This window comes from Dysidea avara, chromosome 4, assembly GCF_963678975.1.
Source record: "Dysidea avara chromosome 4, odDysAvar1.4, whole genome shotgun sequence".
In the NCBI taxonomy this organism is placed as follows: Eukaryota; Metazoa; Porifera; class Demospongiae; order Dictyoceratida; family Dysideidae; genus Dysidea; species Dysidea avara.
In genome coordinates, this window is record NC_089275.1 from 32229784 (window position 1) to 32243147 (window position 13364).

Here is a 13364-nt window from a genome sequence, read left to right on the forward strand (position 1 = left end):
CACAGCTCCTGGTTTTGTGTGGCTTCCACAACTTGCTTGATACAAATCCGAGGCGGAGCGGAACATCGGATTTCATTCTTACGTTTGTGTAGGAGCAATCTGCATGGATTGTCCTGGTTTCGTGTGGCTTCTTTCCCACAGCTCCTGGTTTTGTTTGGCTTCCACAACTCGCTTAATACAAATTCGAAACGGAGCGGAACATCGGATTTTATCGATATACTTTGCATGGATTCTCTCCTGGTTTATGTGGCTTCTTTCCCACAACTCCTGGTTTTATTTGGCTTCCACAACTCGCTTAATAATATAAATCCGAAGCGGAGCGGAACATCGGATTTCATTCTCTCCTGGCTTGTGCGGCTTTTTTCCCACAGCTCCTGGTTTTGTGCGGCTTCCACAACTTGATTATACAAATCCGAAGCGGAGTGGAACATCGGATTTCATTCTTACTTTTGTGCAGGAGCAGTTGAGTGTAAGCTACGGTACCAGAACGAGTATAGAATCAGAATCACGATAACAACATAAGATTTCGTATTTCAGGCAGGATTTTACTGGAGGTGTACGAGATTTCGAAGCAGTTGGTGACCCCTCGGCTATAGCCATCAACAATTTTCTTAGTGCATTTTTGCAGAAGCATAATTACTTATGCCGTAAGAATATTGGTTAATGAACTAAACCAGCAAGAATGAGCAAATAATAATACTATACAGTGTGTCATCACAGTATACATACTGGTGTATATGTACGTCCATAGTCCTGAAGTCCTGATCATCCGCCCGCCCGCATCCTTTTTTGGGTTAGGCAGTGACCAGAAACTAAGGTATGACTTGGAGTGGCCTTAGTTTAGCAGTGCACAAACGATTATTCATTGACAGCTTATACTATAATAAAGTACACTTACCGCATTGTTGAACTATGTATACCACCAGATTGACAACTAACACGTGATCTATTTAGGAGAAATCTCGTGGAAAGTCCCTAATTACCTTAAGCGGACACTCGTGATACGTGGTTTTAAATTGAATGCTTTAAGAATGTAACTGGATGGTAAGGCGTACTTTAATCGGCTCGACTTTACTGAGAAGCTCGAGCCCCTCGTGAGAAACTACATCGATTGAGCAACGCTTGAAAAAGTAAGAGTCAAGAATACTGAGGGACTCTACGACATATGCCGGTCTTGATGCTAACGAAACGAGGAGTGAAGTTTGTGCAACGTGTCACATCGCCACACACTGATTCACCGTGTTTGTGCGATAGTGTTTTTGGACCTGTCCACCAGATGTTGAAAGGAAATTCATTCCACCACATGTTGAAAGGAAATTCATGTGAAGTTATTGGTATACTCATTGTTGGGGTCCATGGGGACATCAATGATCATTTACCAGTCAGCTGTAAGTAATGTCACAACAGAAGGAAAGGAACCATTTCCATATCCCTATGGCATACTGATTTTCCAGGTCAGCCGTTTATGTACACCCAACCACAGAAATGTAGAACTTTGGTTGCAGGTGGAAAATAAACACCTTTTTACTCAGTCACAAGAGATTCACCCAGCTGGGATAAAATGTTGAAGTGAATGTCATTAGTACCTACTTGCGGTTCATCAGGTATTGGACAATTCCAAGTGTCCAGATTATGCAGTTGTCCTCATGTTCAAGTTTACATGTTTAGGCAAGTTCCACAACATCCTATAATTTATTATTATATCAGTGTGGAATAGTGCTTATATAATATTTTTCATATTCCAGGCTTTAGGTGTATTGTATTTAACGCCTGCTTGTTGGTTTTTGCAGGCCATCTGGTCATACCGGTTTATCCACTAGCAGTTGAATGTGATCATGGTACGTATGTAAGTTGAGACCATGCATGAACAAAGATACAGGTGTCATGAATTTCAGGTCAGTTAACGTTCAAAGGAATTGTATTATTGCAATTGTTCTTGTTGTAGTTATCAATTATCAGTGACCAGTTTGTGATAGCGTACTTTGTTTGACTAGTGACCAAATGTTCTGGTTTACTTGCTTACCAAACAGTTATGTTACTCACTTAACCTGCATATGTGATATATTTTTTTAGTTCATTTTGATTATTCATCCTTTATTGGTACAGCCTGGCATATTGATTTTTTGCACATTCTCTTTTTAATTCAGTGCCTGCTGGATTGTTTCATCAGAAGATGTCTTTGGTGTTGCGACCGATGTTCCAGGTCAGTTTGCATGTGTGTTTAATTTAAGGTTGACTTCAGTGCCTGCTCATTCTTTTACAGGTCTCGGTATTGAGTGTCATGAATTTCAGGTCAGTTGACGTACAGAAGAATTGTATTATTGCAATTGTTGTTTTTGTAGTTATCAATTATCACTGTATACTAGTGATGTGAATTTGCAGGTCAGTCTACTCAGATGTATCAGGCATAGTGTTGATGGGTTCGAACAAGTATCCAGTGTAGACTGTAGTGGCATCAAGGGTGTTAATTTCCAGGTCAGTTTACATGTTGTGATGTTAGTGATTTTTTCCTAGTACCCAGATGTTAAGTGTATTGTATTTAATGCCCACTTGTTATGTTTTTAAAATTATGGTATATCAGTGTAGACAGTGCAACAGTAAGCCTTCTGTGTTGTAGTAACTATTTGTTTCATAATATTATGCTGTTGTCCCGGAATGGCACAATTTTTGGGCAACCAGTGTGAAGTCCAGTGGTACAAACATTGTATTATGACCAAGTTGTGATAGCGTACTTTTGTTTGACTAATGTCCTAATGTTCTGGTTTGACTAATGTCCTAATGTTTTGGTTTAACATGCTTACCCAACAGTTATGTTATTCATTCACTTAGCTTGGGATATAATTTTTGTTTATTTTGATTATACATGCTATTATTGACACAGCCCGGCATATTGATTTTTTGTACATTCTCTTTTAATTCAGTGCCTGCTGGATTGTGTCATCAGATATCGAAACAAGTGTTTTTGGTATTATCACTGTATACTAGTGATGTGAATTTGCAGGTCAGTCTACTCAGATGTATCAGGCATAGTGTTGATGGGTTCGAACAAGTATCCAGTGTAGACTGTAGTGGCACCAAGGGTGTTAATTTCGGGGTCAGTTTACATGTTGTGATGTTAGTGATTTTTTCCTAGTACCCAGATGTTAAGTGTATTGTATTTAATGCCCACTTGTTATGTTTTTAAAATTATGGTATATCAGTGTAGACAGTGCAACAGTAAGCCTTCTGTGTTGTAGTAACTATTTGTTTCATAATATTATGCTGTTGTCCCGGAATGGCACAATTTTTGGGCAACCAGTGTGAAGTCCAGTGGTACAAACATTGTATTATGACCAAGTTGTGATAGCGTACTTTTGTTTGACTAATGGCCTAATGTTCTGGTTTGACTAATGTCCTAATGTTCTGGTTTAACATGCTTACCCAACAGTTATGTTATTCATTCACTTAGCCTGGGATATAATTTTTGTTTATTTTGATTATCCATGCTATTATTGACACAGCCCGGCATATTGATTTTTTGTACATTCTCTTTTAATTCAGTGCCTGCTGGATTGTGTCATCAGATATCGAAACAAGTGTTTTTGGTGTTGCGACCGATGTTCCAGGTCAGTTGCATGAGTGTTTAATTTAAGGTTAACTTCAGTGCCTGCTTATTCTTTTACAGGTCTCAGTATTGTCATGCTGACATACAAGAAATCATCACTATTGTTGGAACTATTTTTAGTCAAGTCTTGATGTGATGTTAATTAACGTTGTTACACATTGTTGTATGTTTACCATATGGCAAGAAATTATCATGGCCATCATGAAATTTGAATATTGTGTAAGTTGTGTGGAACAACCCCAACTCATACATTGTCACTGGCAAACCACGAAACACATTCGAGCCACAACACCACGAACCACATTCGAGCAATCCATTACAAAATTTTGTTGCACCATTTGTGTGTGCATACACTGCTTGAAGTATCTTAGTTTACTACAGTGGTATATCCCCAGTATATGGAACAGTTAATTGTTTGTTATTTTAGTAGTTTTTCAGTAAACCCGCATTCACTGATGTTTTACTGATAGTTTAAAACTTAGTAAAATAATTATGTTCCATATACTTAAGTTTACTGACACTTTACTATCAGTATAACTACAGTAAGGCATCTTAACAAATTAGTAAACTAAGAACCTTCAAGCAGTGATAATACTTAATGAAAGCCACAACACAAGCTACATGGTACACACTACATAGAGGTGGTAACCCCTAAAGGCTTGTTACCTTTTGTATTCACCTTACCGGCCTTTGTGGTTAATCTATTAAAAATTACATGTAAATAGAGAATTGAAGAGTATGCTAAAGCACCTTCGCTAGTGATTTTGTTCTTCAAACCATAAGACAACTGGCGATTTATAAACGTTCGCATGGGGTGTGGTACTAAATGGAATTTAAAAGATTTCTGCTTAAAACGCCATCCCTAGGGAACTTACGGTTCAGCACGCTGTCACAACTTGTTTATCAGGCATTAGAGTTTGTGTCCACATCGTGTCTTTAAAAGTTATTGTAGGGATTAGAGGTTTGATTGAAGAAAATACGCGTATAGGCAAACCAGGATTGGATAATGTCAGTGCTAGATGGACTATACAAACACGACTATGTTGACTGGTATAACGTGACAGTCGTTGTAACATAAGGTAGAGAAATAAAGTGAAATACGCCTATTTTTTATTTTGCGATGGTTACTTTTTTATTTTAGCGAGGTCGCAAGAAAACTATGATGACGACTCCTAAAGATTTTTTTATCACGTAACGCAATACAAATCTATTGAGAGATGTTACATAATTTAGGACTAATATTGCGAAACCGGCCCTACACGTAAATAACTCACAGTAGTGGCCGCGCGTCTTTTAATTGGGCGTGCGCTTTGTAGTTTCTTGGCCGCGCGACTCACTACCGTGAGTCTTGATATACCTATGGTATTGTCATAGATAATATATACCTAAGGTATATATGTGACCGGATTTGCGAAAAGGTACCTTTTTCACAAACAAAATTTGACCGATTTTTTGAACTTTAAAACTTCATAGCTTTTTGATCATGGCATATAGTCTAATAGAGCAGTTTCAAAACCATGGTAACCAAAAATTACGCAATGGACCACACCCAAATCACCATGTTTTTGTACCAGACTGCTTGATGTTGCAAGTTGAATTCCTCGCTAAATTCATGTCAAGACTTATTAATACGTAAGTAAAATAGATGCCAGTGATAGAATAAAGTATGTAGGTGAGTTATTAGGCATTAAAAGATACGTACTGCCTCCCAACAGGGCAGTTTCGTAGGAAAGAGAAATGCGTAAAAATGGATTTGGCCAAATTGCGATCTATTCACCGCCCCAAGGTGGTTAAAACTAGGGGAAACTTGAAGTATAGGTCTTTATCCAGCACCACAGCATCGCACAGCCACATCCAGCCATCCCCGAGTTAGCCAGAATCGTTCATGTGCTGGGATTCCCACTTCGTGTGAAAATGCAGACACTAAAACAAGACCGCTAAACTTTAACTGATGGTTGACTTCGACAATAAAACTTAACTCTAGCAAAATTCACCACTAAGAGTCTTCTTTTGCTGGCGTTTTATCACAGTTTGGAAGTACGCCATCATCGGTCTCGTGCCTTTCAGGAGCTCTGGCTAATCCTGGGATAGCTGGATGTGGCTGTACGCTGCTGTGGTGCTGGATAAAGACCTATACTTCAAGTTTCCCCTAGTTTTAACCACCTTGGGGCGGTGAATAGATCGCAATTTGGCCAAATCCATTTTTACGCATTTCTCTTTCCTACGAAACTGCCCTGTTGGGAGGCAGTACGTATCTTTTAATGCCTAACAACTCACCTACATACTTTATTCTATCACTGGCATCTATTTTACTTACGTATTAATAAGTCTTGACATGAATTTAGCGAGGAATTCAACTTGCAACATCAAGCAGTCTGGTACAAAAACATGGCGACTTGGGTGTGGTCCATTGCGTAATTTTTGGTTACCATGGTTTTGAAACTGCTCTATTGCTTGAAATTATCATTGAATGTAGTTAGCTACAGTATCTGGCTACATTTTGATACTACAAGAAAATTGATCAGTATAATGAGTCAAATGTTACATCACTTTGTGTCAAATGTGTGGAAAAGGTACCTTTTCGCAAATCCGGTCACATATTATCTATGGTATTGTTGACTTGCAATTGACCGATACCGATACTTACTATATGTGACTAGTATCGGTATCGGTCGGTATCGGTACAGCCCTAAAAAAAAATTGTGAATCATATGCAAAAAAACAGAATATAAGCTATGATCAAAACTAACTTTTGGAAGTAACTGTCTTGGTACACTAAAGGCGATTTTTCCCTTTCCGATTTCTTACTCGCTGGAGCCTATAATTTCTGGCGCGTAATCGCCGATAGTTTATTCATGTAGCTTTGTGTCCTGGATGAAAAATTGAATCTACTGGCATGGGCGATAAGACCGGTTTTCTCAGACTGGGTCACATACAACTGTGTCACGTGAGATCACGTGATCCACTCAATAATACAAAGGTATAAACTGGCTGCTGTGGCTGTTCTAAGTGGCTGGCACTACTTCTGGATGTCTTTCATGGCTGAAATTGGTAAGTTAGCTGTTCTGGAGTATCTGGCTATAAATCTGTAGTTGTATGTGACCCAGTCTGGGAAAACTGGGCTTATCGCCTATTTAAAAGTATCGAGAAATGCCAGTTTTAAGTATTTAGTGTACTGTAGCTCGCCAATGGTTGAAGCTATGTGTACCAAATTTTCACACGTTTTACACGAATTTCTTACCTTCCAGAGCATCCACTGTGCAAGTAGCTAACAACTAAGTTTTCCACCATTTTAGATAGCTTTTAAACCGAGGTTGACTGTATCAGGCGAGCTGCAAATTGGATGGGAGGTGGGGGCCCTGGAAGACGGGAAAGATGGTGTTCAAAAATTGAAAAGAAAGGCCAAGGGATGAATTAGGCCAAGGTTTGGGCTAATAAGGTATCAAAACTGGCTAAAATGAAAGGAAATTCATAGCAGAAGTACTTATTCAACACCACAGAGCCTTACAGCCACATACAGCCATCCCCAGGGTAACCAGAGCTCCATTAAGGCCCCACACTACACGTACGGATCACCACTGGGCTTGGGAAAAGCAGCCAGCAAAACCAGACCACTCAAGTCTAGCTGATTTTGATTGTGGAATTAGATAGTTTATTCATGTAGCTTTGTGTCCTGGGTGAAAAATCAAATCTGCTGACATGGGCGATAAGACCGGTTTCTCAGACTGGGTCACATATGGCTAAGCCTGCTAAGTTAATCATTAAACATTAAGTTAGTTAAGATTGAGGTTATGATGTATGGGTCCAGTTTTGTACTGGGAGTGTCTACAAGCTTTAATAGGCGACAGCTTAGAACAAACGCCACCATATTACGGGCTATTAGTATTATAAATGACACCATAAAACAACACCATTCCCCATCGTATTCTAAAATTGACTAATCCAGTTGCGTTCTGGACTGCACTTCGTTGTTTTCTTTTTGCATAATCTTGTAACTGTTTTGTTTTTCAATCCGTGTATTCTAATGTTATTGTTTTCTGTTTTGTTTTTGTGTTACTTTTATGTGTTTGTTTTTTGTACTTGTATGTTCTTTATGGGGAGCACGTTTGCAGGCTGTGCTTTTTGTGTACCCATGTCTTTGACAAAAATTGATAATCTAATCTAATGTAATCTAACAATGCACAAACACATGCACACTCACGAGGTACACGACAGTCTTCGCCAGCACGAATCGCAACAGTCGCTTAATGACGGGACCTTTTGATAGAAATGGCCCCACCTACAGGTGACAAGTATCACGCGCAAACTTGTTGATGGGAATCGCTAAGTTCACCCTATTCCATGTTGAGTCACGTGATCCTCTGTTCTTATGTTCTATTAATAGAACTATAAACACTGACTGCTCGAATTTAATAGACATATTATAAATCGTAGTATATTTTATGGAAGCCTGAAGAGTTGGACGGACGAAAGCGGCTACCCTTCCATATCTCATCAGTCCCCCTCAGGTAGTGCATCTGAAACTTGTGACTCGCCAGTACAGAGAAATTACTACACATTGTGACACCAATCATAGTATTATCTGTGCCAGCTAGACTCAGGTGATGGCAGAGATCAGTAGAGCCGCTAATAGAGAGCCGGAACTTGGATTGAATAAAATGTAAGATGCACCTATAGGCCACTCCAAATAAATTCTCTGTTTCCCGTCCACCGCCCGCATCTGGTTACTGCCAGCTCTAAATATTCCGTATTCTCCCATTATTTTCCGGTTATTCTTGCATACTGACAGGCTCAGTAAAAGCTATCTTGAAACAGTGACAGCTCACATGTCAGCAGTGCTATCAAGTCGGCACAACTTCACGTTTGTGTTACTTCTTCACAAAGGAAGGAACAAGCTTATAAACATGATTTTATGCAGCCTTTTTGGCTGTGCCAGGCAAATAATGGCTTGAAAAGTTAGCAATCTTATAATGAAATAATGGAAATGGACCGCCTGCCCGCATGCAAATATTCCAGAGTCCAGGACAGGAAACAGAATTTATTTGGAGTGGCCATATCGATGTTATGCTTAGGTGTGAACTTGTCAGCCTGCAACAGTGTATACAGTGGGACTTGTGACAATTTTTTTTTCTCTTATCCCCACCAGATGTAGAATTGTAGCCTGCAAAATGCCCGCACATCTAACACTGCCAGGCCTATTTTCAGGCTAATACCCTGCTTAAAGTGAGTAGCTAATCACTCATTCTGGCCAGTATATACAACCACTCAACCAATCCAATAGCCCACGCACAGTTCTAAGGGTTTCCGAACCAGTCAGCTTTTTAAATGTCTAAGACAAGGTGTATTACTACTTCTAGTGATCAAACTACATAAACTGCTTCTCTCCAGTTCTTCCAAGGGGCGTTACTATTCAGTGGACTGGACTACTGGACTGGAACAATGGACTGGACTACTGGACTGGCATATGTTTTGTTTTTATACATTATATGGCTGGATTTATTGAGTTTCACCAGTTAAGGCCACTCCAAATAAATTCTCTGTTTCCCGTCCTGGACTCAAGCATATTTGCATGCGGGCGGGCAGTCCACTTCCATTATTTCATTATAAGATTAGCAGCTTTTCAAGCCATTATTTGCCTGGCACAGCCATAAAAAGCTGCATAAAAGCATGCTTAAGCTTGTTCCTTCCTTTTAAGTTGCAAAAATAGTACAAACGAAGTTTGTGCCGTGATAGCACTGTTGACACGTGAGCTGACACTGTTTCAAGATGGCTTTTACTGAGCCTGTCAGTATACAAGAATAACCAGAAAATAATGGAAGAATACGGAATAATGGAATATTTAGAGCTGACAGCAACTAGATGCAGGCGGTGGACGGGAAACAGAGAATTTATCTGGAGTGGCCTAATGGCCATTTGGTAGCCTGCAGCCCACTATTAAACACTGAATACGAACTGTGAAATGCACAAAAACTGTCTTTTAAATAATTTTGCTACTGTTCAGCTATAGCTACCATAAGGTACACAGGACTTACTCCTTACCCTGTAATGCTGTATGTGACAGTGATAGTTAAGCAGCGATCATCTTTCCAGTTTATGAAGAGCTGGCTCAAAGAAAGAGAGCTGTGTAGTCTTTCGTGGCCAGACATCTATTTCAACACCAAGGCTTAACAATTAGAATTATAAGCTATATTAAGCCCCTATAGATGCTACAAAAGACTACACAGTTTGCTCGTTGAGCTTGCTCTAAGGATATCATAGTAAACTGGAAAGATGATTGCTGATTAACTATTGCTGTCAAATAGCAGCATTACAGGGTAAGGAGTAAGTGCTATATTGAGCCTCATGCTGTATAGCAGCATAATTATCTGAATAGGAGCATAATTATTAAAAGTCAGTTTTTGTACATTTCACTTCCCGTATTCAGTGTTTAATAGTGGGCTGCAGTCTACTAAAAGGTCATTTTAACTGGTGAAACTCAATAAATCCAACCATATAATGTGCAAAAGCAAAATGTATGTCAGTCCAGTAGTCCAGTCCAGTGTTCCAGTCCAGTAGTCCAGTCCACTGAATAGTAATGCCCTCTTCCAAGTCTTAAATGTGTTAAGCACCTCTAAAATAATTATCCATTAAGCTATTGACTTCTGCAACTGCTCGATAATGCATCAAGTCTTTCTGTATACTTGATTTAACTGTAAAACAGTGTTTTTATTCATATTGAACTAAAATTGCTTAATTAAAATGTCTCAGAATGGACCCCCACCTCTGATAGGCTTTTCTGCCTTTGAATTGGAAACCAGTCAACAAATTGTTTAGAACTGCCCCTGCAATAGCCTGTACTGTACTGGCTGACCAACCAGTAAGAGCAGAACCACTGGATTTAATTTATAGACATACTTGATGATGGTTACTTGTGGTCAGCAGTAGTGAACGTTCTTACTTTGTGCTGTTCACATAAATGGATGAGTCCTAGGAGTATCATATAAATATGCTCATTCTGCTTATTATACTTAATGTGCTGAAAAAATTTGTGTGAGACATTGCATTGGCTGTGTGAGACATTACATTGGCCGTATGATATTACAAAGCACTATAACAATCTGCAAAATCAGGGTGGATGTCTTCCAAGAAAATAAAATTTAACTTGGCTATCTGATATTAAATATTAGGGCATTTTCATGGCTAATAGGGCCTAATGTATTTCGTGGACTGGACTCACAGACTGAGCTGGAAACAGCTTCTTAACAATAATCTAGGGATTACCTATCTCTTCTAATGGAGGCATATCTTGTTCTTCCAGTAGGCTGCAGTTAATAGTGACTCCAACCTTACAAGAGATAGATAATGGCTGGATTATTGTTAATCTGCTTCCAACTCAGTCTGTGAGTCCAGTCTGCAAGTCCATTCCACAAAATATATTGGCCTGGCTATAGGGCCATTTAAAAAAAAAAAAAAAAATTTATAGTAAAATAAACTCTGAGTCAGCTAATACGTACTTGTCTGCATTTGTTATGACTAAAGTGGTTAGCTATACACTTGTGCATTTATGTAGAAACTTAACATCACTGAAGAGTCTATCAAAGCTCGCATCATTCTGAAAACGATTGAAAATTTGACATACATTTTTGACAGATACTGATGTTCCATTAGCACAGCAGCTGAGGAATGATTTATATTGGAAGTATCATGCACAGCTCCCAAAGTCTGAAGGATTATTGTTGCGCCCAAACTCAAAGAGTTTATTGCAGTATGCATGAGACGAGCTAAATTGACCTTGCGGTGTTCTACCATGAAGAAAATGAAGCAAAGAAAGAAAAAATCTTCAAAAAGGATTGGAATTAAGGCAGATAGGTTGGCCAAAAGTGTAAGCTATATTGATGTGCAATTTTCTGAAGTGAATATTGATGTTTGTTTTCATGTAGGCTAGTGGTATTAAAATGCAAGGAGCAAAGCCAGCAACAGAAGGTAGAAACGCACGTCGAAGGTGCTATAAGTGTTTAGGATACACAGCAAAAAGAATGTGGTGTCTGTAAATACTGTAAGGATAAGCCTAAGTATGGTGGACCAGGCACTCTGAAGCAATGCTGTGTCAAACGAAAATGTACCATGATATCTACTTGGAATAACAGCAAAAAGACGGTACGATAATGACAAATAGTTTTAATTGTTATTATTTATTCTATATTTAGGACAACATACTATCATTTATGACAAACAGTGGTCGACCAATAATAACTATGGTTGGCGATGGGAACTGTTTTTATAGAGGAATTTCTTATCAGTTATTTAGAACACAAGAGGAGCACCCCACAGTACAGAGTGTTGTGTATCGTATGGAAAATCTAAACAAAGAGATTTTTTCAACTTATCTAATCCCAGGTGTAAACGAAGCCACAATAGAAGAGCAAATTAAACATGTATGGGAATCAAAAATTTGGGCTACCCATGTTGAAGTACTTGCTACTGCCACTATATTTCAAACGCCAGTATTTTATTGTACTGAAGACTCAGAGGGCTTTAAATGGAGAGTGGTAAGACCCATTATGTAGCTCAAGAACGCGCAATTTGTGATTTGCTGTATTACCTGATGTTGATGCAAGCATTGTTTTACTGATGCCAGACCACTTTGAACTTATGTACTTTGAAAATTATCATTGTGATGCAGTTGTGTCTTTGACTACTGGAAAAGTTTGCACAGATCATCCTATTTTAGCAGGCACTCATGATCAGAGTTCTGTGATTGGACTCACAAGTTGAATTTTGTCATTTTTGGTACCTATTATGTATGGCATGTTGTGCCTTCGTGTGTTTGTTACCTCTGCTCTTTTATATTACTGTAATATATCAGTGTTACATACTAGTGCATTCTTGTGGTATAAAGATTTCATGATATTAGCTATTCCAATACAAACACACTGTGTAGAGTTTATTTGACACCTCTGCTGGTGATATAGAAAAGGATGTAGAAGAATGGTGGTGTGAAGATGTTACTCACTACAGCTAGTATGCTTACTGAATGTGCACCAGTTCGTGATCTTCCCTTGGTTATATATTATAAGTATTGCATACTACTATGATGTTCTTTACAGCTTAATAGGCTATTAGAGATGGGACAATGATATCAATAAATCACCATATTGAGTGAATCAATACAAATTTCACTAGATTGACATATCGCAACATAATTATCTGGTGTACTGAAATGAATATTAGAAAGTATGTAGATGCTAATTTACAAAAATGTTAGTATTATGATCTGTCTTTTAAGAATATCTGACATGTACTGTATCTAATAATTATCGTAATTAATGATATTTTAAGCCAATGTATTATGTATACTGTTGATACTTTCCAATCCTGTATTGTCCCACCTCTACAGGCTATATACTATGCAGTGGGAATATTAATCCTAAACCTTGACCATCTAGGATCACTAAAAGCCCAACCAGGTTGTATGAGCAAGTAGCTATAGTGTACTCAATTTACTTATGCATCATTCTTGTATGTCAAGACTAAGTTGGGCTGTTTTGATTATATAAATTGCCACTTACTGTTTGATGTGAGCGACTGAATGTATACAGTGAAACCTTTGTATTAAGGACATGGATGTTGGAACCAACTGACTGTAGTGTCCTGATTATCAAGATGTTTAAGTGATACCTTACTAAGTGTCCAGATTATACAGGTATCCTCATCTTCAAGTGTCATGATCAACAGGTTTCGCTGTACATGTATATGCATAATAATAAGTTAATAGCAGAGC

General features: G+C 38.5%; 1 protein-coding gene and 1 long non-coding RNA gene across 13 annotated transcripts; both read left to right on the forward strand.

Annotated features, from left to right (window-relative positions):
- The first annotated feature begins 381 nt into the window (after positions 1-381).
- LOC136254697 (uncharacterized) lies at positions 382-3823 on the forward strand. 11 transcript variants are annotated; one of them, XR_010700688.1, is made up of 10 exons: positions 382-1454; positions 1506-1668; positions 1791-1895; positions 1946-2029; positions 2148-2203; positions 2264-2292; positions 2383-2475; positions 2922-3094; positions 3541-3605; positions 3665-3823. XR_010700688.1 is itself a non-coding variant. In XM_066047426.1 (10 exons), exons 4-10 carry the CDS (start codon positions 2002-2004, stop codon positions 3738-3740), a joined length of 480 nt encoding a protein of 159 aa, XP_065903498.1. In that variant the 5' UTR covers positions 386-1454; positions 1506-1668; positions 1791-1895; positions 1946-2001; the 3' UTR covers positions 3741-3823. The 11 variants fall into 11 exon arrangements, 7 of the variants coding, with proteins under 7 accessions (XP_065903498.1, XP_065903499.1, XP_065903504.1 ...); XR_010700686.1 differs by having other exon boundaries at positions 384-1454; positions 2343-2475; XM_066047426.1 differs by having other exon boundaries at positions 386-1454; positions 2343-2475; positions 3002-3094.
- A 4170-nt stretch (positions 3824-7993) lies between these two features.
- Positions 7994-12506, forward strand: LOC136253230 (uncharacterized). Of its 2 annotated transcripts, XR_010700020.1 has the most exons (4): positions 7994-8264; positions 11154-11465; positions 11524-11740; positions 11791-12505. It is a non-coding gene; the product is annotated as an uncharacterized lncRNA (long non-coding RNA). The 2 variants fall into 2 exon arrangements; XR_010700019.1 differs by having other exon boundaries at positions 11154-11740; positions 11791-12506.
- The last annotated feature ends 858 nt before the right edge of the window (positions 12507-13364 follow it).